This window comes from Chlamydotis macqueenii, chromosome 3 (assembly GCF_036417535.1).
Source record: "Chlamydotis macqueenii isolate bChlMac1 chromosome 3, bChlMac1.mat, whole genome shotgun sequence".
Classification (NCBI taxonomy): Eukaryota; Metazoa; Chordata; class Aves; order Otidiformes; family Otididae; genus Chlamydotis; species Chlamydotis macqueenii.
In genome coordinates this window covers 70,209,211-70,234,192 of record NC_141558.1, presented here as the reverse complement: position 1 = coordinate 70,234,192, position 24,982 = coordinate 70,209,211, and the positions used below count along the sequence as shown (strand labels likewise).

At 49.0% G+C, this 24,982-nt stretch overlaps 1 protein-coding gene across 1 annotated transcript; it reads left to right on the top strand.

Annotated features, from left to right (window-relative positions):
- Positions 1-866: 866 nt before the first annotated feature.
- Positions 867-24,982, top strand: LOC147601294 (TOG array regulator of axonemal microtubules protein 2-like). Its single transcript, XM_086743343.1, has 15 exons — positions 867-870; positions 1,271-1,570; positions 5,400-5,590; positions 6,206-6,359; positions 6,949-7,101; positions 10,173-10,302; positions 11,064-11,169; positions 12,778-13,013; positions 14,209-14,367; positions 16,511-16,628; positions 17,583-17,686; positions 19,058-19,256; positions 20,303-20,519; positions 23,085-23,171; positions 24,738-24,982. The coding sequence occupies exons 1-15, from the start codon at positions 867-869 to the stop codon at positions 24,980-24,982; spliced, it is 2,403 nt and encodes an 800-aa protein (XP_086599469.1).

Here is a 24,982-nt window from a genome sequence, read left to right as displayed (position 1 = left end):
TCTGTGTTGTGAGGAGAAATTAAAAAAAAAACAACAAAAGCCAACCCCACATGGAGTGGGAATGACAGAAACACAGGACTTTCAAACTAGCTTTGGAAAGCATCGGCTCATTAGACACTGTGAACTTCTAGAGAGCCTTGTGGGTTGTCTGCCCTTTGAAAGGAGAGGAACGAAGTCCTGTAGTCGTGCATGGGCAACTAGGGAAACGCATGCAAATGTGTAGAACATCCAGGTGTCAAAGTGCTGGAATGGGCTCTTGACCTCACAGGCAGCATTCTGTGAGGTCAAATGGAACGTTGCAGAGGCCAGGACTGCAGCTCACTACCGGTGTGTTAGTCTTCTCTGGAGAAGAGTGGTGTGTTTTGTCCTCTCCGTAGCAAAGGCTGCGAATTTCAGTCATTTCTGCTGTCCTTATTGTAAAGCTAACTGCCACGCTCCCAAATTCAAACGCAGATACACAGCACTGCGAGGCGCAAGCACTGATTTGAGCTTGCAGTTTTGTGGCAGCGGTTGGACCACTGAGCAAGAAGGTGAGGATGGAAAGGGGTTGGGTATGCAGTGGTGGGCTCAGCCCAATGGAAGAAAAAGAAATTTCAGGGAGGAATGGTCCTTGGAGCTCAGCCCTCCTGTGCTGGCTCTGTGTCAGAGTAGGTGGCTGAGAAGAGAGCTGCAGCTGATCCTGCCCTCCTCCCCTGGTGCGCATGGCATCATCTCTCTATCTTTGGTTCATTATGCTTTCTCCTTTATCAACAGTAGCCAGATCGCTCCTACTGCCAGCCAGGACAGGGACTGTGGCCCACCTGGCCATACATTGGGCATGGTAATGAGATGTGAGGTCTGTCTTGCTGTCCATGGGTGGTCTTGCCATGGGTAAATTCCCAGTTCTACCTCTGCTTGCCCTTCAGATCTGACCTTGAGGATGGGATGGTGCTGTAGAAACACTGGCAAGGTGTGCCTGCTTGCTGAGATGTCTTTCTGCTTTGCAGAAATACCAGTAGCACCATGTGGGTCTTTACTGGTAGTCTTCACAGAAGCCAAGGCTGGAAATGGGAATCCGTTTCCCCCTCTTACCAGTGGGGCCTTCAACTTCTGTCTCCTGGCTTGCTAGCTCAATGCTGTTGGGAAGAATCAAAGTGATGCTGGTTTTACAAAAAAAAAACACCAGATGTTCTGAGTGATTAAAAAAAACCCCTTGAATGCCTCACTCATTTGGTGGGTTGATTGTAAAGGTGTGAGGTCAGCTAACTCACTCCTTCCCTTTTGCCTACAGCTTGTCTTCAGTCCGTATTAACAAGCCAGATGAAGAAGCAGCCGAGTTTCTGGGATGGGGACAGAGCTGGGAAGCCTCCCTACCCAAGGGCCATCTCTCCCCTGGATGGCTGGGTCAGCAAGGCTGGTGTGCAGCACCTCAGTGGTGAGATTGGAGATGAATTCTGCCACCTTTCTCACCGAGCCTTGACCCAGGACCCCCGAGAGAGGGAGCTGAGCAGCGCTGCCCTGGAAACCATTCAGATGCAGAGCAAGCTGAAGATGAGGAGGATGTCTGAGGGTCTGTTGGCCTCACAGAGAGGTAAGGCAGGAGCATTCCTGCTCTCCTGCACGAAGAAGGGTCTTATCCCAGCCTAGAGAGCTGGCACATGTTCCCAGTGAACACTTCTCCCCTGCACGTGCCCCCCCTGCAATAACCCTCACTGCTCTCAGTCCCCTGCGTAGCCCTCCTCATGCTGTAAGGGGTGTACAACCGTGGGGCAGGGACAGGAGCAGGAGGGTGTACGTGCAGGTGACTTGTTCTGGGTAAGCACAGGTCCGTGGGCTCCCTGTTGTCTGACGGGAGCCCGGGGGACCAGGGTGCTCCTGAAGTGGGTAGATGTTGCTCACTGGCCTGCTTCAAGTGGCTGCCAGCAGGAGCCTGGTTCCCTGTGCAGTTACTTACAATTTCCAAGAAATCTGTCCAATGAAATATCTGGCTTCAGGTGCTTTAGGTTTGCAGTGCTGCTTCTGTTACGCTTTGTGTCTCTGCTTTGCAGGCCTGACTGACTGCAGTGACCCTAAGGGGCTTACCCTCAAGCCAGTAGTTTCCAGGTCGGCTTCCCAAATGCTCCTGGTGCCCTCCAAGCCCCTGCCTCCCATCCAGAGCAGCCTTCCTTCCTCAGAGCCCAGCAGGATGAGCAACGGAGAGCAGGAGCACGGGGAAGATGGCACAGGCTGTGATGACACTGACGGGAATATCAAGGAGCTGATGTCCGAGGGACAAGGATATAAAGTAAGGAAGCCAAGCCAAATCGCATGTGGTGAATCCTCAGTTTACTTCCTGCAGGCAGAGCTCTGAGGTCTCCTTTCCCTGTGGTGTGAGCCCAGGGATGCAGCTCAGCCAAGGGAAAGCTAAGCTGGACATGGCACTTCAGGCTGCCTTTGGAACAGCGTCTACTGCAGGCTTCATGTCCTGCGCCTATATCAATGAGAGAAGAGGTCTTTAACTCGTTTCTGTGCTCTCCAGTGGCCCCTGCTGTGTTTCATGGCTGAGAACACACCAGCCACCAGGCAGAGCAACTAGACGTGTCTGATCTGGTTGAGCATATCCTTCTGCAGTTAGCAAAATGCACTTATCACTGAACCATCTGTACATGGCAGACACTGTTGCAGACACACCAGTGCCTTCGTGGCTTTTCATATCAGCTCTGCCTGATTAGATGGCCCATCCTAGGCCAAGCTGCTCCATCACTTTGACTTTTCTTTTCCTGCTAAGTCTTAGCTAAGAGCACGGCTAAACCTCTTGTGGCATCAAGGGGGAAGGCTGGATGCTCGAGCTGAGCGCTGCATTCTGCTCTTTCCAGGCTTCCCGGCTGCCCTTGGATTGCAGTGGTGAGGATGGGAAGAAGTCACTGAGACCGGCTTTGCTTCCCCCTATCCCCAAGTCAGCAAGACCATTGGATGGGGCTCCCGCCAGCGCTACAGTGCCTCTCCCAAGCTCTCAGCACCTGGTTCTCCAAGAGGCCCTGGAGATGAGGTAAGCCAAGGTGTCTACTTCTCCAAGATGTTGTGCACCTTCTACTTCTTGTCTCGTGAGTTCTTTTCCACACTCGGCTCTCCACTCTAGTTATGCAAACTCCTGTGCTGTCACCATCTTGTGGAGCCATGATGATCCAGCACAATGTCAAAAGCAGCATCCTGCTCTCTATGAATATGTTAGGGCTCTCTGCCAGTTCAGATGCTGCTTCTGTAAGTGTCAGGCGTAACTTCTCTCTGTCTGGGCCTTCATTGCAAAACAAGAGCCCAGAGAAAGCTCCCTTCACAGATAATCCTATGGCTGTCTAACCTTTCCATAGCAGTTAAAACCAAAGGAGGCAAGGTGCTAGAGAGCAGCTCTAGAGCTGTAACTGATGGAAAGCTATTTGCTTGGCTATGCGTGTGGAAATCCAGCCATCAGCCTTATGTGAACTGTAACAATAAACAAGGACCCTAGAAATAGAGTTCCAATTTAAAAGCTTCAGCATGGCTTTTTGTCGTAGTTCAGCCCCGATCAGGACCAGACTACAGTCTCTCTCTCACTCCCCCCACCCTCCGAGAGAATAGGGGGAGATGATATAAGAAAAATGGCTCAAGATTTGAGATAAGGACAGGGTGAAATCCTTAAAGTTACCGTTACGGGCAAAACAGACTCGACGTGGGGAAAACTATTCATTTATTTCTAAAACTAGCAGGAGAATGAGACAGGGAACAAGATAACCTCCCCCCACCCCTCCTTCTTCCCGGGCTTAACATTATCTCTACTACCTCCCCTGCCGAGCGGCACGGGGTGGGGAAAAAGGGAATGGGGGTCGCGGTCAGTTCATCACGTGTTGTTTTACGCCGCTGTGTCATCATCGGGGGAAGAACTCCTCACATTCCTCCCCTGCTCCATCGTGGGGTCCCTCCCACGGGCCACAGTCCTTCGTGAAACTGCTCCGGTGTGGGTCATCTCTTCCATGGGGTGCAGTCCCTCCAGAACAGCTCACCCAGCGGCCCCTCCACAGGCCACAGCCTCCTTCAGGCCTCCACCTGCTCCGGCGTGGGGTCCTCCATGGGCTGCAGGTGGATTTCTGCTCCTCTGTGGACCTCCATGGGCTGGAGGGGGACAACCTGCTCCACCATGGTCATCACCACAGGCTGCAGGGGAATCTTGGCCAGGAGCCGCATTACTCCTCCCCCTCCTTCTTCACTGACCATGGCGTCTGCAGCCGTTCCTCTCACAAGAAAAATTCTTCACAACAGGCTGGCAGACGCCTCTCAGGATCTTTTCACAACTCAACAGGAGAGACAGCATGTCACCGAAATCGGGAATCAAACTCCTTAACACCAATGTAGCATTAAGAAGCAGGCATTCTTTATTGCAGTGCCGGATGCACGGGGGATCGTTCCACCTAGCGTGCACGGTAGTCTGGAAATCTGGACACAATATATTTAGCGATTTCATGCATAATCATTAATAACTTTTGAAACACTGATACATAATCATCAGTTTTCCGAGTAATCATTATAGTATTCCCCACCCACTTGTGCATGCTCAGTCTTTTGAGTCAGAGGGTCTTCTGGTGGTGCTGGGGGTTGTCAGAGTGCCCCTTCCTTGAATTCATTTGTCAAACTCCTCCTTAAAATCTCCATATATGGTCTTGAGAACAGGTCACTTTGCTCCTTGATTTTCTGGCTCCAAAGTGATGGCTCAGGGCCTGTCTTCACAGTGTGCCTCCTTTAATGCTCCCCCCGCTTCTCTTTCCATCTCCTCATATATTCTCTTATCCTCAATTTCCTTAAGGCCAAGATCAGGCAGCAGAAGCGAAGAGAAGACCCTTGAATGTCTAGGTAGGTACAGCGCATGGCTGCCCTAAAATGAACATAGGAATGCTGACCCATGGGTGGCACTGTCAAAGTTTGGTCAAAAACCATCCTGTCACTGCTACAGGTTAGAATGAAACCCCTTGGGGAAAATGAATTCTAGCTTCAAGAACACAATGCTGGTTTTGGTTACACTCCAGCAACCCTAAGGTTTGCTTTGCTATTCCAGCAAAGAGGGGGAAATGTTGATTCTTACCTCTACAAAGGCTACTAAACATAGCTATCAAAAACCAGGAGTTCTTTTAGGACCTGGGAAAAAGAGGATGTTTCCTAAAATCAAAAGAGATGGGAGCAGAAAAGAACCTTTTTGGCAAGGGCAGTCTCCATCTCTCTGCTCCTCTCTGTCAAGCACAGCTACTCACCAGAAGCCAAGGGCTGAGGCCTTCATCATGCAGTAGGTGTGAGTCTGATGCCAACAGAGCAATGGCATTTCTGCTGCCAGTGCAATATGGTAGTGCCCCATCTGTTTGCAGAGGTGATGTGTTCCTCGCTGTTCTCCTTCACAATCTGTATCGGTCTCTTATCAGAGCTGGGGACTCTGGAACCCATCTTGCCTGCTCTCCAGCATCGCGCTGTTGGTGGCGAGAAGTCTGACGGACATTTGTGTGAACCTGTGCATCCGTTAACAGGCCTCCCGCTGAGCCAGGCCAAGAAGATGGATCAGCCTGTGAGCCCCGGCCTTCTGAGTGACGACGACTCGAAGGACAGCAATGGGAGGGTAAGGGTTCAGGGCAGGGGCGAGCAGGTTTCCTTTGCAGTGACTGTTCAGTGCCTAGCACACACTGTCACTGAAAACCCTAATCTTCCCCTCTGTGGGAGCAGATTCTCTTGGGCATGCCTTTGATAGCTGCAGAGCCATTGCTTGAGTATTTTCACTGGTGCAGAGGTCACTGGTTGGGAGGTGGTGCTAAGGTGACGCCAGAAGCATTCTCTGTGTACAACAGCCAATTCAGAGCAGATCTGAACAGCAGAGCAAGTTGCCCATCAGTGAACAGGTGCCAAGGGCGTGCTCGGAAGCCCAGAAGCAAAGATGGCTGGTGATTGCAGATGGGGCTGGAGAATTTCTAGGGCTCTTTTGGTCCTGCGTCAGGGCTTCCTGACACAGAGAAGCAGTATCCTGGACCAGTGGAAGGTTATGGCAATGAAGTGTTACACACCACTGGGTGTAATTGCATGCCAAGGTGAGGAAAGAAGGAGTACTTGTGAAACTGTTGCGATGTATATGGAGCTGCATGGAACACAATGACACTCTAACTCTGTATTCCTGATGAGGTGTTGTGTATGGTTTGTGTATCTCTCCTTATGCTCTATGATGTGTTTCCATTGCAACTAGATCCATGTTGTCTTGTCCAAGTCCCTTCAGAGGAAAATACAGCAGAAGCGAAAGATACTGATGGAGCTTTTGCTCCGAGAGAAGGAGAAAGAGCGAGAAAAGTCCTTGCAGCTCCCTACACAGAGTGTTGACCCTGGAGAAGCAGCCAAAGAAAGTAAGTGGTTGCTGTAGTTGTGGGCCTCTTTGTTCACTACTTCCTCTTTGCATAGTGTTGCAAACGTCTATGTGTCAGTCACAGAATATCACCTCCTCCCTTTCTCCTAGAAAGTCTTTCAGATTGGATAACTCTGTCTTGCAACACTGGGGCTTCAGACTCTCTAACTGAGAGTAGCCTCCAGGAAAGGTGAACGGGTGAGTGCAAAAGAGTGCTTTCCAGCCAAGGGACTAACCTGGAAGAAACAAAATGAAGCTATTTCTAATTAAAGCACAAAAGATCCTGCTCACAGGATAGGACAGATTATCCTGCTCACACCACGCCCTGCTGAGCAGCTTTCATTGCAGAGCCGTGCTGGCGCCCTTAGCCACTGCTTACTTTTTAGGCACACGAGCAAGCATCATTCCTGACTTCATTGCAGCTGACAGGCTCTGCTTGTACTCCTGCACGCTCTCCCATGAGTCTGGGGGCAATGAAATTAAGAGTCAGCATGCAGCCCAGGGGCATCAGCCAGTCATCTGCACTTTCTCTTGCTGTTACATTGTGAAATACTGGGGTGTATTTACAAGGTGATTTTTGGTCTCTGCAGGCTTCGCCCCACCGCCGGTCAATGGGACAGTTTCCCTTTCCCCCAGCACGAGCAATGCACGAAGGGAGAACACTGGTACTGCCTTGAGGAATCGGGTCAACAGGCCCTCACTGTCCAGCATCCCTGTCAGCAGCCAGGGTGGCAACTCCTCAGGTGAGCCAGCTCTGCTGCAAGCCCCGCACCAGCTCTTTCCTTGCTCAAGGCGCACAAACTCACTTAATCCTCAGCCACAGAGAGAATCTCACGTCCAAAGCCTTTCCTGAGGCTTGAGAAGAAACATACTTTGCTTTTTAGCCACTCACTGTCTTGGCCCTCTGCCTGTCTGAACCTGCAGCCAGTTTCTACTATTGCAGCAAGGGTTGTCTCTGCATGGAAATTAGTGACTTGGTACAATCATGCCATTGCACGTAGACTGCCTAACAGCTTCTAGCCTCTCTCATCCCACCACCTGCAATGCAGACTGGGAGCAAGCAGTGCCTCTTTGGTCACCCCACCCAAATACAGTGGCTGTGTGTAGCAGATGGTGCACACGAGAGGCTGCCTGGTGCAGCAGGTAGTGAGTACAGAGTGATGCTCATCTCTCCTTTGTGGCTTGCCTACCTTGTGTTACCATCCTGAGTAGCATGAGTTAAGAAAAAGGGAGCGAGGAGGGATGCTTGGGATGCTCTTTGCTAGTGATGCTACTCTGCTTTTCAATAAGAACCAGAATTAGCTTGATTCTGTGCAATATTTATACTCAGTACTTTTAGACAGCTCAGCTGTTTTCATCTACACATCAGAAAACGAGCTGCTGAGGGCAAAACATGAAGGTTTTTTGACCTATGGTGCTTTTAATGACAACTAAGTTTCGTAACAAATGCATTTCTCACCTGAATTTTCTCATAGCTTGTATATTTATCGTCAAGAGAGCGTATTTGCCAAAAATTTCCATTTTCTATTCTCAGTTCCTATTTGGAAGGCTTTTATGTCACAACCATCTAGACTAGAAATGGCTTTTTTCCCCTAGGGAAAGCTCAGGCATTGCACAGTTTGCAAACAAGTACATTTGATGCCAAACACATTTCACCTCAGCATCTTTGAAATACAGCCCGTGGGTACCTCTGAAATAGCCAATATTCCCAACGCTTGCAAAACAGCAAAATCCAGAAACCAGTACTTTCCCAATAGGATGCCAGAATGTATGTGCACTCAGCTGCCTGCCGTCTAGAGTCCTTGGCGTAAATGGAAAGGGAGGCACTGCCAGATTTAGAGGGCCAGGTATCACTGTTCCCTGGTGCTTGCTCCTTGGGCATTTGCCCGAGCCCAGCAGGACTCGGTTGCTCAGGCTTGGTGCTGGCTGGGGGCAGCTGGAGGTGTTTCCTCAGAAAGTGACAGGGTGCCTCTGTCCCCAGCGCTCCAGGTACCAGGGAGGTGACACAGGGAGGTGTGCACACATCTCGGGAGCTTACTCCTGGGCTAGCAAGTTATAGAATCATAGAATCATAGAATGGTTAAGGTTGGAAGGGACCTTCAAAGGTCATCTAGTCCAACCCCCCTGCAAGAAGCAGGGACATCCCCAACTAGATCAGGTTGCTCAGAGCCTCATCCAGCCTGGCCTTGAACGTTTCCAGGGATGGGGCCTCCACCACCTCTCTGGGCAACCTGTTCCAGTGTTCTATAACTCGCATCGTAAAAAATTTTTTCCTAATATCCTATCTAAATCTACCCCCCTCTATTTTAAAACCATTACCCCTCGTCCTATCGCAACAGGCCCTACTAAACAGCCTTTCCCCATCTTTCTTGTAGGCCCCCTTGAGGTACTGGAAGACCGCTATCAGGTCTCCCCGGAGCCTCCTCTTCTCCAGCCTGAAAAGCCCCAACTCTCTCAGCCTGTCCTCATAAGAGAGGTGCCCCAGCCCTTATATCATCTTTGTGGCCCTCCTCTGGACCTTCTTCAACTGGTCCATGTCCTTCTTGTGTTGGGGGCTCCAGAACTGGACACAGTACTCCAGGTGGGGTCTCACCAGGGCAGAGTAGAGGGGGAGAATCACCTCCCTCGACCTGCTGACCACGCTTCTCTTGATGCAACCCAGGATGCGGTTGGCCTTCTGGGCCACAAGGGCCCATTGCCGGCTCATGTTGAGCTTCTCGCCCACCAGCACTCCCAAGTCCTTCTCCTCAGGGCTGCTCTCAATCCATTCTCTGCCCAGCCTGTATTTGTGCCTGGGATTGCCATGACCCAGGTGCAGGACCTTGCACTTGTCCTGGTTGAACTTCATGAGGTTGGCACGGGCCCACCTCTCCAGCCTGTCAAGGTCCCTCTGGATGGCATGCCTCCCTTCCAGCGTGTTGACGGCACCACACAACTTGGTGTCATTGGCGAACTTGCTGAGGGTGCACTCTATCCCACTGTCCATGTCGCCGACAAAGATGTTGAACAGGGCCGGGCCCAGCACGGACCCCTGAGGGACGCCACTCATGACCGGTCTCCACATGGACATTGAGCCGTTGACCACCACTCTCTGAGTGCGGCCATCCAGCCAACTCCTTATCCACCGAGTGGTCCGTCCATCAAACCCATGTCTCTCTAGTTTAGAGAGAAGGATGTCGTGCGGGACAGTGTCAAAAGTTTTGCACAAGTCCAGGTAGATGATGTCTGTTGCTCATCCCTTGTCCACCGATGCCATCACCCCGTCCTAGAAGGCCACCAAATTGGTCAGGCACGATCTACCCTTGGTGAAACCATGTTGGCTGTCACCAATCACCTCCTTGCTCTCCGTGTGCCTTAGCATGGTTTCCAGGAGAATCTGCTCCATGACCTTGCCAGGCACAGAGGTGAGGCTGACCGGCCTGTAGTTACCCGGGTCTTCCTTATTCCCCTTTTTAAAAATTGGGGTTATGTTCCCTCTCTAGTCCTGCTGGGCGGCACTGGCTCCCAGCGAGCATGAGCTCTGCGGCACTATGAATCTGCAAGCTGGCTGTGGTACCTAGATGGACTTGGGAGCTGGCTCTGTGTGTGCAATTTTCAGGTTGACAGCAGGAGCTGGTGCCCAGCTGGGGATGACTGGGAGGTGGCTGGGTGCTGGGGAAAGCAATGAGCCAGACAGCAGGGAAGTCTCTGAACCAATGCCAGTTTGGACCCATGTGCCGTCTTGGCTGGGAGACTGGGTTGCTTGCGGTCTGCTCAGTGGTGGGGTGCTTTCCTGCGGGGTATGCAATGCTGGTGTCTGACCCTCTCCTTACAGCAAACTCGCTGTCAGACATGGCTCTGGACTTTCTGGAGTGGGGAGAGGAGCCAGAGTGTAGGGACGCCCTGGAAGACAGACCACAGCAAGAGCTGCTCAATGCGCTCACATGGCTCAGCAGCAACGACTGGTAAGAAAGCCCCCTGTTCACTTTCTCTCCCTCTCAGGGTGCAGGTAAGTTAGAACCATCTTTTTCTGGATGGAAGCAGTCTTGAGTTTAGAGATCTGGGGACATCAGGTCACTGGCCCAGGTGGGACTCAGTAGGGATTTCTCTCTGGTCCCACTGCTGGCAGCAGCAGCAGGAGACAGGGTCTCCTCACTGCTTCATATGGGCCAAAGATGGTTTGTTGATAATCACAATGTCTCCTGAAATGAGACACAGGCAGGAGGAGACTCCACACATTTCAGGTGATAGCAGTTGTCTTCTTCATTTCTGGGTCAGCACACACTCACTAGGGCTCCATTCACACTGGGATAACCATGAAAAATCTGCTCTCTAGGGATGGCAAAGAGGGGACATGCCCTAGTAAGAGCCAGGCGGGACTGTATCTCAAGGACAGGGAACAGGGAGGGTGCAAGAAACAGAACAGAGGCACAGAGCCTCCCAGCTTCTATGAAGCAGCGACACACGGACTGCATGTGCCAGGGATTTCGGAAAGGCTTTCATGTTTAATGGCCACAGACTAACGCACCCACTCTGAAACCATCTAGTTGCCTTCTACACTTCTGTACGCTTTTGACCACCACAGCATCCTGTGGAAATGAGTTCTGCGTTTTAATTGAGTGCTGTATGTGAAACACTTCCCTTTGTTTGAGCCAACACCCTGGTAATTTCAGAGGGTGCTGCCTAGTCCTTGGCTTGTGAGAAAAATGAATGTTTTGCCTTTCAGGAAGCAGAAGATGAAGGGACTCTTAAGCATCAGACGCCTGGCTATCTGCCACTCCGAAGCCCTTCTCTGTAGACTTCGTCATGTTTCCTTGGCAGTTACCAAAGAGGTAAGACATTGTGTTTAAGGGTGTCCCACGTACCTCGTGCATGGGGCGTAGTCAGTATGTCCTTGTTTGTTCACATGCATGCTCTGTGCGAGCCACTAATGAGGTGATTTGTCACAGCCCAAACCTCTGCCCAAGCTGTAATTAAACAATACAGTTTTTGTCTCCCAGCTTCCTCCTGCTTCCTCCTCAGCATCCTGGGAGATTGACTGCAGGTATTTATTTTCTAGTGGTTCCTGATGATGTCTTCTTCTTCTTCCTTTCTTGGCAATTTACCCTTTCCATTGATCTGTTGCATTGCAGCAACTGGGTGCTTGAAGCTGCCTGGCTGTGGGGTTTGCAGGGCGGTCACACACAGCTTCACGATCTCCTCACTCAATTGACAGAGAGGTCTCAACCTGAGCTCCCTAATAACATCTGTGGCTCTGTTTCCAACCCGGCACTCGTCTGTGACCTGAACCAGCTGCCTTGTATTCTTATTACACAACAGCCAAATAGATTAAATTTTCCTTTTCTTGCAGAAGACAGGAAGACTCAGCTCATTTCCATGAAAACCAGGCCTTCTAGGCAACATTTAATGATCTTGGAGGCTTGAATGGCGCTGTGCTGCTGGACCCTTCAAACCTTCCTCTTTAGATATGCAGGACTCGGGTTCTCCCCCTCTGAGGTCTGGGTTAGGAGAAGCCCTTTCATATTAGCTCATCTGATTTTTGTATCACTTTTGTATTTCTGTCAGAAATTTCCTCTTCTCTGCTCTACACGCTCACGTGCAGAGACTTCTTTCAGCTGTCACTTCGCTCCAGTCCCAGATTTTGCTTTCACAACCCTTCTAGCACTTCTGCTGTTCCTTTTTATTAACAGGCACCAACCGAGTCTGGCTGGAAGAATCACTGGTCTGTCCTTCAAAGTCCTTCCTTTCCAGTGAAGCACACGATCTCAGATGCTTCTTCCTTCTCCTTGTGGGAGAGCCTTTTGGAAGCAGGGATCACTCTAGAGCAGCACTGAATGCTGTAAAAGCCCACTGATCACAGCTGTAATTGCATGGGATCTCCAGGATCCTTCAGTGCCTTGAGTCCGACAGCTAGGCTTCTCTGGAGTAGACGCAGCAGCAGAGGGGCTCCTGCTGCAAATTAGGCTGTAGACTTGGGCCCCTACTTTCTCTTTCCTGGTTGAGAGCTTCAAACTGCCAGGGCTGCATTTTTGGACAGGAGCAAAGCACTACTTTTCCTCTACCCTGTCCTATTGAATTGTGCCTTTAGAGTTTAAAAACAGCCCTCCCTTTAATTGGTTGGTTTGTTTGTTTTTAATGAAAGGGCCTAAAATCAAGGCAGTGCACATTATGGGCTAAGTAGCACACTTTGTTCTAGGTGAAACAATATTTTTTAGGCCTGTATTCTCATTAAAATTGGATTGTAAAAGTGGGCCTGAGGCCAGAGAAGAAGGTGGTGTCAGAGCAAGTGTGTTTCTGTACTTGTGCTCTTCTGCTCTTCCTGTGCTCTTATGTTCCACCTGGACACAGTGAGAAGTCCTGTTGTTTCCTGGGGCTTTTGTCTAGGAGAGCTGATTTTCTTTACCAGGTGGTTATTACATTTCCCCTCATGACTTCCCCAGGTGAACAACCTCCGCTCAAAGGTGTCTCGCTGTGCAATCATCGCTCTTGGAGAGCTCTTCCGGACCTTGAAGAAGCACATGGACCAGGAGGTGGATGAAGCTGCTCAGGTCTTGCTCCAGAAGATGGGGGACTCCAGCAAGTTCATTCAGAAAGCAGCCGATCGATGCCTGGAGATCATGGTGGGGAGCGTGACTCCGGCACGAGCAATGCATGCTCTCATGGCTACTGGAGTTCGGTAGGTCATTCTTTTCTTTGTGATATCCTTCACCTTGAATTGTGTGGGTAGGGGGAAGGGACGGGAGGCAGAAGGGGAATGATGGGAGGGAAGGGTCCTTTCTCCTGCATCTTCTGTGACCTCAGTGATTAGATTCTCTAATCAACCTTCCTCTCTACCTCTTGTCATCTGCTTCTGCCCTACTGCAGCCTATTTGTTCTCCCAGTCTGTCAGTGCTGCCTAGAGGTGAATGAAGTGAGGTTCCTTCAAAGGGTGATGACAGAGCCTTGTGGCTTTGTGGGAAGAGCGACAGTGGTAATTCCAGCAGTGAGCTCCCTTTGCTAATTCACAACACTAACCACAGAGGTGCTGGGGAAAAGCATGCATCATAATTATGCCATTAACTTGAGAATTAAGAAGGCTAACTGCTGGGACATGGAGCATGTTGAGGAGAAACCACTCAGTGTAGCAGAGCCCGCTCAGGAGGCATAGCTCCTGCTGAGTCTGTCTGACCATTGTGTCCTTAGAGCTCCCCTTTCTCTTCACATTGACGCGGCATGTTAGCCTTGTGATGGTGAGCCACTTTTCAGGTGCCTTCACAGGCCGACACCTGTGGGATACCTGAGGTAAATGCTGCCTTAAAATGTTAGTGCTGTGCCTCACAGTTTCAAATAGGCACCCTCTAGAACGGATAACCTGGCTAAAACGACTGCTACCCTTTCCTCAGCTTTGGAGAAGGGGAAAACATTCAAACGTACCTCTTGGCGAGCCTCAAAGAACAAACTGGCTGCATTGCTGGATATTCTGCAGCTTCATGCTCCACACGGCTTTTCCACCAATTTGTTTTTTCCTAGGGTCTGCAGATTTGGAGACAAAATGGGTTGAATAAGCCCCAATCCTGCTGCAGTTGTGTCCATGTAGTGGCAGCCCTCCGACGAGTCAGCATGAGCTGTCTTTCATTTGCCTCTTTCTCAGGGTTAATTTTGGGAAAGAAATTAAGTAGCCACTAGTCCAGGGAGATGGAATTCCTCCCTCTTCCTTGAGGTGGCCCCTCTCTGCAATGCCAGCTTTGTGTTCATCTTCTACAGGTGGCTAAAACTGCAGCGAGAACACACGCCTCCTTCCCCCAGCAATGATGGGGACCATGCTGTGACCGAGGCCTGTGCTTCTGGCCCTCCTTTTCCCTCTGCCCCAGTGTTTGTTCTCTTGTTTGCAGGCACCGCAACGTGCTGGTGCGGAAGAGCGCAGCCCAACACCTACTGACCGTGATGGAGCAAATCGGAGCCAAGAAGCTCCTGTCGGGCACGCGTGACAGTACTGAGCTGCTGGTGTGCACGCTGGTGAAACTTGCTCAGGACCGTCATCAGGACACAAGGTGATGATCTTCATTTCATCTTCTAAAATTTGAAACCTGCTTGATGTGGAGAAATGACTGGACTGGGGAACATGAAGTTGTCCAGCAAGGAGGACTGTTGCCAAAATCCTCTGACTTGAGTGATTCTTTGTTGAGATCAGCTAAGCTCAGATTGCTCAATTTTGTTTGCTCTTCTGTGTGCAACACAAACTGAAGCGCTGGGCTTATCACTGAATGAGCCCAAACATTTCTTCCTGGTAAGGTTAAGACTGTCCTAGAACACTTCCAGCTGCCTTCAACCAATGCAGTCAGTCTTTCTAAATCCCTTCTGCAGATTTAGTTGCCTATGGTCATCACAAATTGGTCTTCCCAAGCATTGCATAAAGTTGTTCTCTGTGGCTGAATGACCTCCACAATTACTCCAGTCGTAGTTCAGCCCCGATCGGGACCAGACTACGCAGTCTCTCTCTCACTCCCCCCACCCTCCGAGAGAATAGGGGGAGATGATATAAGAAAAATGGCTCGAGGTTTGAGATACGGACAGGGAGAAATCCTTAAAGTTATCGTCATGGGCAAAACAGACTCGACTTGGGGAAAACTATTCATTTATTACTAAAAACAACAGGATAATGAGACAGAGAACAAGATAACCTCCCTCCACCCCTCTCTCTTCCCAATCTTAACATTATGTCTACTACCTTCCAGCCCCCCGAGCGGCAGAGTGGGGAAGAGGGAATGGGGGTTGCGGTCAGTTCATCATACGTTGTTTTACGCTGCTGCTTCATGGTCGGGGAAAGAACTCCTCACATTCCTCCCCTGCTCCATCGTGGGGTCCCTCCCACGGGCCACAGTCCTTTGTGAAACTGCTCCGGCGTGGGTCATCTCTTCCACGGGGGACAGTCCCTCCAGAACAGCTGCCCCCGTGCAGGCCCTCCACGGGCCACAGCCTCCTTCAGGCATCCACCTGCCCCGGCGTGGGGTACTCCACGGGCTGCAGGTGGATCTCTGCCCCTCCGTGGACCTCCACGGGCTGCAGAGGGACAACCTGCTCCACCATGGTCATCACCACGGGCTGCAGGGGAATCTTGGCCAGGAGCCGCATTACTCCTCCCCCTCCTTCTTCACTGACCTTGGCACCTGCAGCCGTTCCTCTCACAAGAAAAACTCTTCACAACAGGCTGGCAGACGCCTCTCAGGATCTTTTCACATCTCATTCACTTCTCATCTCCTCTCCACTTCTTGCAGCAGGGCCGGGCCCAGTCGGCTGCCCGGCAGGAGACCTGAGAGTGAGGCCTGCAAGGCCCACAAGGCCCACAAGGCCTCCCCCTCTCTGCCCCCGCTCAGCTGCTTCACATCTTCTCTCATTTTTTTTTCTGTTTTCCCATTCTTGAATACGTTATCGCAGAGGCGTTATCATGGAACATTCTGCTACCAAGTGCCTTGGCCTTGGCCAGCAGCGGGTCTGCCCTAGGCCTGGCGGAGTCCACTGAACAAAGGGGAGCAACTTTTAGCAGTTTCCTACAGAAGCTACCACCTTAGCCCCCCCCTCACTAAACAAAACCAGAACAACTCCTGATAGCTGTAGTTTCATAGTAGCAAAACCAAACCAAACCAAAAACCAAAACCCCAAAAAAGTCTTACTTTGATTCTTAATTTAAATTCCCATCATTAGATTGCAAAAACACATGAGCAAATAGCGGCTTGTGTACATACATGTAGTGTAGAACAATAAATAGAAAGCATGAGGTGGTTTGTCCTAGCTTCTATGCCGGTTCAAGAGAGGCAAATTATTGTGCAATGGCAGCGAGGGACTGCAAATAAGCTATGAGAGCAAAACAGGAGATGTGCTTCGCTCGTCCCATGGGTTTCTGCAATCCCACAGAAGCATACCCACAATTTCAGAACCAAATTGTCTTTTCCTGTTGCCCTGTGTTCTCCTCTTGCCTCTTGTGTTCAGCTGGCAGCACTGTGCAGCGGCAGTAAGCAGAGGTAACTATCTTTCTTTACTGAATGGGCAATAGCAAGGTATTGCACATGGTGAGTTTAAACTATCAGCTTATTTTTTTAAAACTTCTTTTCCTTTGTTTCTTCACAAGGCTAGGGAGAAAAGACTGTAATAGTTTGTAGAAAAAGCAGTCATTCATTTCTCTCTTCCCTGTGTTAGGTGCTGTGGCCGGAAGATGCTGACTATCTTGATGCGTCATCGAAATTTTGATCGGTATTTGAAACAGTCTGTCCCCTCACGTGACTTGGAAGAGGTTATGGCAACAATTAAGCAGAAAGTGAGTGCCTGGCAGGAGAAATGCAAGTGCTGACATTGCTAATAGGAGATTAAACATAGCTCATCTTTCTCGATCTCCTCCTTCTCTTGCTGAATCCTTTTGCTCCTGGGAATGAACTGTTGATCTGTAGCCTGTTTCTCTGCAGACCGTGAAGGAACTAGTATGGTTAGAAATCAAGTGGGTGTATTTTGACTATCATCCACAAACAGGAAAGGGAAGTAGGAGAAAAGGCTTTTACCTTCAAGCATAAAAAGTCCCAGCACCACCCCCCACCCTCCCAATAAAGCAAGGAAGCGAGAATAGTGCTTCTGAAGAGAAGAGAGTCTCTGGAGCAGACGAGGGAAGTAGTAGTGCCAAGAAAAATTCCAAATATACAAAAGATGCGCAAGACATGACCAGTACATATCTTGTCTGTATTCTGGGAAGACGGCCATGCTGTCATGCACTGTGGTGCTGGAAGAAGCTTTGTGAATTCAGCATCCAATGGGAAATCATCCCAATATTTTTTCCTTCATTCTCTTCCTTTCACATTCCAGAAAGGAATATAGCTTTGTGCAGGAACGGGGAGAGTGAGTGTGAACCAATTCAACTCAAAACACAAGGGGCCAACCTCCAGAGAGTCACAGTGCTTCCTGCTATTCCCTTTAAGAAAGCTTCCTGCTATTCCCTTAGGAATGTTCCCCACCACTTTGCGTTATTCCCATTTGTGCTCAAGGCGAATGAATTCAGGATTTTACACTGCTGCCCAGCATGCTAGCACCTATAACCTGCCTTGGGTTATTGAAAACAAAGAGTAGACATCAGTAAATCTCTGGCGTGTTACCTTCTCCAAGTTATGAAATGTTTTGCTGAGCCTTGCTTGGGAGCAGTGATCCTGGTTCTAACTTGTGTTGTAAACAAGTAATTTCCTCTTTGATCGTCTCTAGATTCATGGCTTTTTATGTATTTATGTAGGAGACAGAAGACCATAAATGGGAACCTCCATCTGCCAAGGACTCCACAAAGTCTAAGAACAGTGACTTGACGATGCCCCAGGACAACTCGCCTTCTGACGGAGGGTACTGAGCACTTCTGGTCTATCAGACAAAGCACATGACAAGTTTCCATGTCTCTTCCTCAGCAGAATCTCTCTGGTGGAGAAGAGCTGTGCCAGAGATTGTTTCCTTGCGTCACAAATCTTCTGTGATAAAGAATGTCTCCTTCTGCATGAGGCTGAACACAACTTCTCCGGAGGGTTTTCCACAAAACTTGAGAGACAGGAAGAGACACGCACCGGTTGCAGCTCCAAAGATCCAGAGCAGTGGCGAGGACAGTGTTATGGACACTGTGAGAGGGTCCTGACTCTGCTGTTTGGCTTGGGACATTAACTTCAATCAGGGTATTCTTATCTGAGTGGAGTCTTTTTTAGATGGTGCTTTGATGAGAAGTCCCAGTCTGGAACCAAGATGCCATTTCCAAAAACTGCACTTGCCATGCATGTGGTTTGGCCTGGCTGAATCATTGCTTTCTGACCCTCAAACATTACCAGCAAGACAATTCTTGAGCAGTTCCACTTGAGAGATGTCTCAACATGGATGACTTCTGTAGCTATTCATGTCATTCAGACCCATTACTGGTTGGTTGATGGACAGCATGGATTTTTTTTCCCCTGTGCTGCAATCAGCATTCAAGACAGGGATTTGGTCCTTGCTGTCGCCCTGTACCAGTGGGAGAGCTGCTTGTACTTGTTCTCCTCTGATGACAGAGTGGAGTTACTTGGTTCTGTTGTGCTCAGCGGTGGCAGGAAGGTGACCACACGCCTCACTAGCATGGTGAGGAGCTTCCCATGCTCACGGCAGAGAGAGGTGGATCCAAGGGAATTGTTCCCCTTGGCTTTGTTAAGCTACGGATCCAGTCCCTAGGGAAGCAAGAATGTGAGCGTAGTAGTGGGGTGGCTGGCTTCTGGTTTCATCTCTGTTACTGATCCTCTGCATCCTTTCCGATCTGCCCCTTAACCTCTTTGTGTTTGATCCATCAGTTCAGATGCATCTGAGCTATCTATCCAGATTCCCACACCTGCTGTAGAGACACCTCTCCAGAGTAATTAATTTCCTTACAACACAGGCACCTCCCATAAGATGAGGCATTTAAATTGTGGGGTAGCGCCTATTTTTCCCCACGGTGGGATGGTAGATGAGTACCTGGGAAGACATCTGGAGATAAATGAGATGAATCGCACCCTGGGTGCCTTGGTTTTCCTGAGTGAGCACTAGCGATGAAGTTGCCTGCAGTCTCTCTTGTAACGATTGTCGTCAGATCCAAGTTGCTTTGCAGATGAGGATCTAGCTGAAATCACATCATTAGCAAGTCTCCTCAGATGTTTTCCTCACAATGAACTGGAAGATATTATCACCCAAAGGTCTGACCTTGGCTTTATTTTCCAGTTTGAGGTCTGGCTCTGAGGTACTCATCGTACCCCGTCAGACAGACCGTCGCACGTCACTTTGCACTGTGGAAGAGAACAACCAGCTCGGGGAGCTTTACAAGCTCCTGACATCCAAGGAGTTTCGAACACGAATGGAGGGAGTGGTGCTCCTCCTAGATCACTGCAAAAGCAGCCCCCAGCTCATCTCCACCAACATTGCCCAGGTATGTCGGGCATCCCTATTGCTCCTTTCTCCTTGGCTCCCTTCCCAAGTCTGTACCAGTAACGTTAACTGAGTGCGTCTTGGCCCTACATACTGGTTGCGTTGAGCAGGCTGGTTCCTTCTCACCCAAAATAATTTAATTCAGCTTCAGGTTTCAGGGCAAGTCATTTCAGTCCAGGTGTATTTCTCTGGCAGGTGCGTAGTGGCGCTTTTGCATGAGATGATGAGAATGGCCTGTTTCTGTAGCTTCTGCTGTCCCCTACAACCAGCTAGGTTGAAATAAAGGGAATCCAGCCCTGAAAGCTTGGCAATTCTTCTCTAAGAGAAAAAGGGGTTGGGGTGGGGGAGAGAAGTATCAGGCTGGGTTGATTTAAAAAGATCTTTTTTTTTTTTAAAGGATGGTCCTGTAAACTTTATGTTGTCTTGCAATGACACAACTCTGCCTATTCACTTCCATCTTCCTTCCTTTCCTGCTTGGGAAAGCCTGTTCTCACACGGTCTTTCCTTTCTCTTTGAGAAGGGGATGAAAATGTCTAGAGACAGATCTTCTCTTCCTTCTCCTCCCAGCAGCTGCTTGTTTCCCCTTTTCCAGAAAATGGTGCCTGATAATGTGGCTGTCAAAGGACTGAATCTACTGGAATGAGAACTGCTCAGCACATTCAAAACTTCTTCTAGAAGTCTACCTGTTAGCTAGACAAAAGGTCTGGATCCTGAAGAGTTCATCAGAGCCCTGCACTCCTCCAGATGCAGGTTCTGAGGCAGATAGACCAAAACTTGGACCTTATCCAACCAACCACACTTTTGGCAACATCAAAACTCCCCTCAGTACTTGAGACAACCTCATGGAAAAATGGGCATCGTAAATACCTGTTGCCATACCTTTCTAGCAAAGATGCTATTTTGCATTATTAAAATAGGATTGATTTAATGATTTATAGGTAAAGAGAAACAGCATATGACCTATCCTGTCTCCACTCAAACCACTTTAAAAAATAGCAAAATCTTGACATTTTGATCCAGCTTTCACGTTGTTTCTTTTCTTAACAGATTTTTGATGTTTTTGTTCTGAGACTTCGAGATTCGAACAAGAAAGTGAACCAGCAGGCACTGGAGGTGCTGGCTTTGATGGCACCCATGCTCAGAGATGCCTTACGCCCTGTGCTGGTCCCTCTGGTAGAAGTGGTCACTGAGAACCTGAACTCAAAGCACCTGGGGATTTATACGGCAGCTGTGAAGGTGCTGGAAGCATCCATTGCTCACCTAGGTAAGACTGACGTTTGCCATTGCCTCTCCTCAGCTGTGGCTCCTCCATCTCAGAGCCAAGTGAACACTGAGTCCATTGATACCTCTTTTGTCATCTGTGGAAATATCCAGCTGCTGCCAGATGTTTATGAAGTCCTGCCTGCTTTCTTTCTATCCCAGTGGATTGTATCCTGTTGGGATGTGCAGCTGAATGGCTGCTGCTTATCACCTGGACTGTATGTCTGGTTATTAATTCAGCAGAGAGGACGTTATAGGGCTCATTTTAAGTTCCTGCCAGAAGAGCATAAGGGAAGTGACTGGCACCTGTCATGACTGTTTTTACCCTTTCCTCCTCGGAGACTGCATGGATTTTGTTTTTATGTGCATTCGGCTAAATTTACCTCCACTGAAACAAGATGAAAGGAATGTGCTTTTTCCATGAAAAATGTGGTGGGAAGCGTGGCGCAGGCTCTCTGCTCTTGCTGAGCTTCATTCTGCACTCTGGCAGTGGTGGCTCTGCTGACCCTGATATGGCAACCTTTGAAGTCAGTTACTCAGTACAGCCTCCTAGAAATCTACATTATGGGCATTAGCTGGTCCCATCTATTTCCCACCTTTCTTCCTGGTCTTCTTTTTTTAAAGGGAATTGATGATTTCACAAGTCCATTTCTTCAGAGCAAACAGGTAAATTTCCAGCTGTAAAGGATGGCTTGTTCCAAGTGTTGTTCTGCATGGGGCAAGATGGCCATAGCCAATAACTACGTAGCCAAGGCCTGCTGGAAATTCCCTGGCCACACAGATTTATGGCAGCTGTGAAAATGCAGCACTGGGTGAACAGGCCTGAAAAAATCAGTGTTGAAGAGGCAGGTCTTAAAGGGGAATTAACAACTTTCTCCACATCAGCTGCTTTGCAAACTCAGCGAATCTGCTGACCTGCTGCCTTTCTGCATCCCAAGTATGGAGTTGTTCCTGGTCATCAAGTGAGGAGAGGGGTGAGCTTTCAGAACCAGAGGATGCAGCAAACAGACGCCTTCAGGGTTTTGTATGGAGCTTTCTGACATTCCCCTCTCTCCAGTTCTGAGAGACCACTGTAAATTTTCCAAGCTGGCAGATGGCAGAACAGGAGCAAGGCACATCTGCCTCTCATCACACTGACTTTACCTAGGGACAGGTTCAGGCAGACAAGGTGGGACATGGTTTTTTGGTTCTGCTCATTTTTATGGGCGTTTGCAAAAATTCAAACAGGCAAGTGAATCACAAATATCTCAGAAGTCAGGATACAGGGCTTTAGTGGGGGAAGAAAGGCTCTACTGGAAGAATGCATGAGCAAAACGTGCACAGGGCATTTGAAAATCTTAACGTGACAGATGAATAGTTCCTATATGCTTAAATTCCTAAAAACCAAGCAAAGAAACAGTCCCCCCTCACCCACCCAAAACTCAGGTGTCCCCCTGAAAATCTCTGCAGATACTGATATCAACAATTCATTAACATTTTGTGCTCCTTCAACATTTCCAGCTCTCAGGGTGTTTTTTTTTTAAGCTGTAAGGTGCCTCCCTGGGGAGGAACAGCAAGTGGGAAACAGCGTCTGCCAATACTGCAAGAGTGTGAGGCAAAAAGTGAAGTGTCTGTTTAAAAAGGTGAATGAGAAGAGTGTGGTTACCAAAGCAGAAGCTTAACTGGGGTAGCAGGATCAATTCTTTACTGCACACTTGCAAGAAGATGATGAGGGACTTCCTTTTTACATCTCATGCCACAGGGAGCACTTAATAGCACAGCGCTGCTTACAACCGCTTTGGGACTTGGCTCTGCAGTCGTTCACAAAGCAGCAGGTTGCCTGCTTTCTCGGTGCCACTCCAGGTGACACCGCAGGTACCGTAGCGCATCCCACGCGCATTCTGCCTCCAAGAAAAGCTTTGCTTGGCTTTCCAAAGCAGAAAGACTGGAGACTTGCAGACCAGTCCAGGTAACAGTCTGTAAACTAAAACAAGACCCCAGATCAACCACAGGCAGCATACGAAAAACTAAAACACATATGACAGTCGTGTATTGGGAAATCAGTTGGTTTTCCATTCTCTCTGCCAAGATCTGATGTCAGAGATGTTACAAGAGCCCCTGAGAGCGGATGGTCTTGGCAATGAGCAGTAATTCTCTCTTGTAAGAGTAGCTTGGAGTCTTGTCCCTAGATCCCAACAGGTAACTTAAAGGTTTAACACCAGCTTATCCTTAAAGTGTGAAGGGATGTGTGGACTTTTGAGCCTTCTCACCCTTTGCCTCTGAGGAGGGAGGCGGTCACTCCTGCAAAGCTCCAGGATGCAAAACCTTTTCACTGCTTACATGTGATTTAAATTTTGATGGCCCTGATGTGAAATGTTTAACAGAGCTCCTTGTACAGCAGTCAACTTTGGATTTGCAAATGTGAAATGAGAGCTTTTCTTTTTGAATTTAAATCCTCTCAAGTAACGCAGACTGAAGGAGCAGAAATTTCTGTTACAAAATGCAGTTACCCCTGCCCTTTCCCTTCCTCCTGTTTTTTTTTTCCTTATAACCTCAGAAGAGTGAGCAGAAATAAATGCTTCTCTTTCAGATAACACATTGCTGCTGCAAGCATTTGCCTACCAAGTGCCTTTCCTCAGCGGCCAAGCTCTGCTGGATGTCACAGAACATCTCTCAGGTATTGCCTGCTCCAGCTAACCTCCACTTCAAGTCAAAAAGTCTTCAGAGCGAATATTTAGGGGAAATGCCTCTGAACAGACAGCGCAGTAGCTCATCGAACACCAGAAGGTCCTGAGCTTGTCCCTCCTGCAAAATACACGTTCTAGGTGTGTTTGGCAGGGGCTTGTCTGGCTGCTGTGGAGGTGTGCAGCATGTGAGACGAGAACGGTGCTCAAGCTCCAGCGCTGAGCCCTCACTGGGACATCTCAGGACCTGCCTCCTGGAAAGAGAGAGGCCAAAAATACCCTGGCTGGCTCCTCTCTCTTTGAAGGACAGTACAGGAAGGGTCATGGAGGTCTGTAGGAGGTCCCTTTTCTACAGCCAACAACCATCCTTTAGAAAAAATTGTGGCTACACGTATTCCTGAGGATCGGTTTGTTTTGTCATCACAGGATTCTTCTTTTCCTGTTAGGTCCCCTCACCCTTTCCCTGCTTGCCAGAATTGGTTTTAGGTACTTTCAGGAGCTGTTTAAATCTGGGTGACTGATGCTAGATTAGCAGCGTGGAGGAAATGAAGGTCCTTGCATGACAGAATTTTAAACGGTTCCTGCATAACATTTCCACTGAAAGAAAATAAGAACATTGTCTTCAGACCATTTCAGATTTTGGTCTCTCAGCAAAATCTGCCATGCAAGGAGCCTATTGGTAGTTAATTTTTGTTTGTATTTAATATTGCTGAGTTCTGAAAATGAGCTGAGAGCAGCCTTCAGAGAGAATGAGAGGGAACACTTGGCTCTTTGGTTAAATTTCAGCCTCCTGTGTAAGATTCTTCTGTCTGTGTTCCCCTATTTCAGGGAACATTGTGAGGGTAAGTGCCGTTAAACTTGTGAGAAGCTCAAAAGCCGTGGCAATGGGGTCTGGGTAATTATCCAAGACATCCTGAAGTCTGAAAGAGCTGCTCATTAGAGGCCACCAAGTACGAGAGGAAAAAATACTCAAATCAGACCATTCTGCCAAAGACATCAGTTTGTCACTGATGTTTCTCATGAAGCTATCAAGCAGCACACACGTTTCATGCACTGGAGTTCTGCAGTGTGGTACAGTACTGCCGTTTGCTGTGTGCCACTGAGCCAAGGGAACTGCCAGATTCGACTTTTGGCATTTCTCATCAAAGGTCACAACAGAGTAATCCTGTTATTTTTTCTTAGAAGTCTTTCAATTCCCTCTCTAAGCTGCATTTCAAAATCTTCAGCAGCTGCTTTAGACAACGTCTTAATGGAAATCAACAGCAATTTGACATTTTTGTCATTTGTAATGCAGAAGTGGGTAGTGAAATGACTTACAAGTGTATGATTGACTTTGCTGAGCCTATCACAGGTACAAGGTCTCTGATGGGGAGAAATTTAGGTCCTCAGAGGTTGGTTGTTCTGTTCAGTGGATGATCAGCCTCTGTTGCCTGTTTCTGGATCAGCAGGCTCTTTGAGCTTGCTGATATCAGCCAGAGAAGGCTTCTGAGAACCAAAACTAAAGGTAGGTACTTGCTTGCATCAAGGTTGTTAAGAAGCTTTTCTCTCTCGCCCGGCAGTGCTTGTGACATCGGTTTATCCCCAGAAACCAAAAGCCATCAAGCGCTACGCCCTGCCTGTGCTCTGGTTCTTGCTGGGAAACAGGATCCTGCCTGTCCGAAGCGGCAATGTCAGGGCTGTGGTCACCAAACTTGCAAAGAGCCTCTACCAAGTGATGGGCTCCAGACTGAAGGAGCATGCCACCAGGCAGCCTCAGCATGTGGTGGAAAACCTCTGTGAGATTTTGGACGTGAGCATCTTGTGA

Excerpts from the sequence above, each read along its gene's own strand:
- LOC147601294 (XM_086743343.1), top strand. Across the intron at positions 10,303-11,063 it reads TGGCTCAGCAGCAACGACTG|GAAGCAGAAGATGAAGGGAC; the intron begins GTAAGAAAGCCC and ends TTTGCCTTTCAG. Across the intron at positions 11,170-12,777 it reads CCTTGGCAGTTACCAAAGAG|GTGAACAACCTCCGCTCAAA; the intron begins GTAAGACATTGT and ends TGACTTCCCCAG.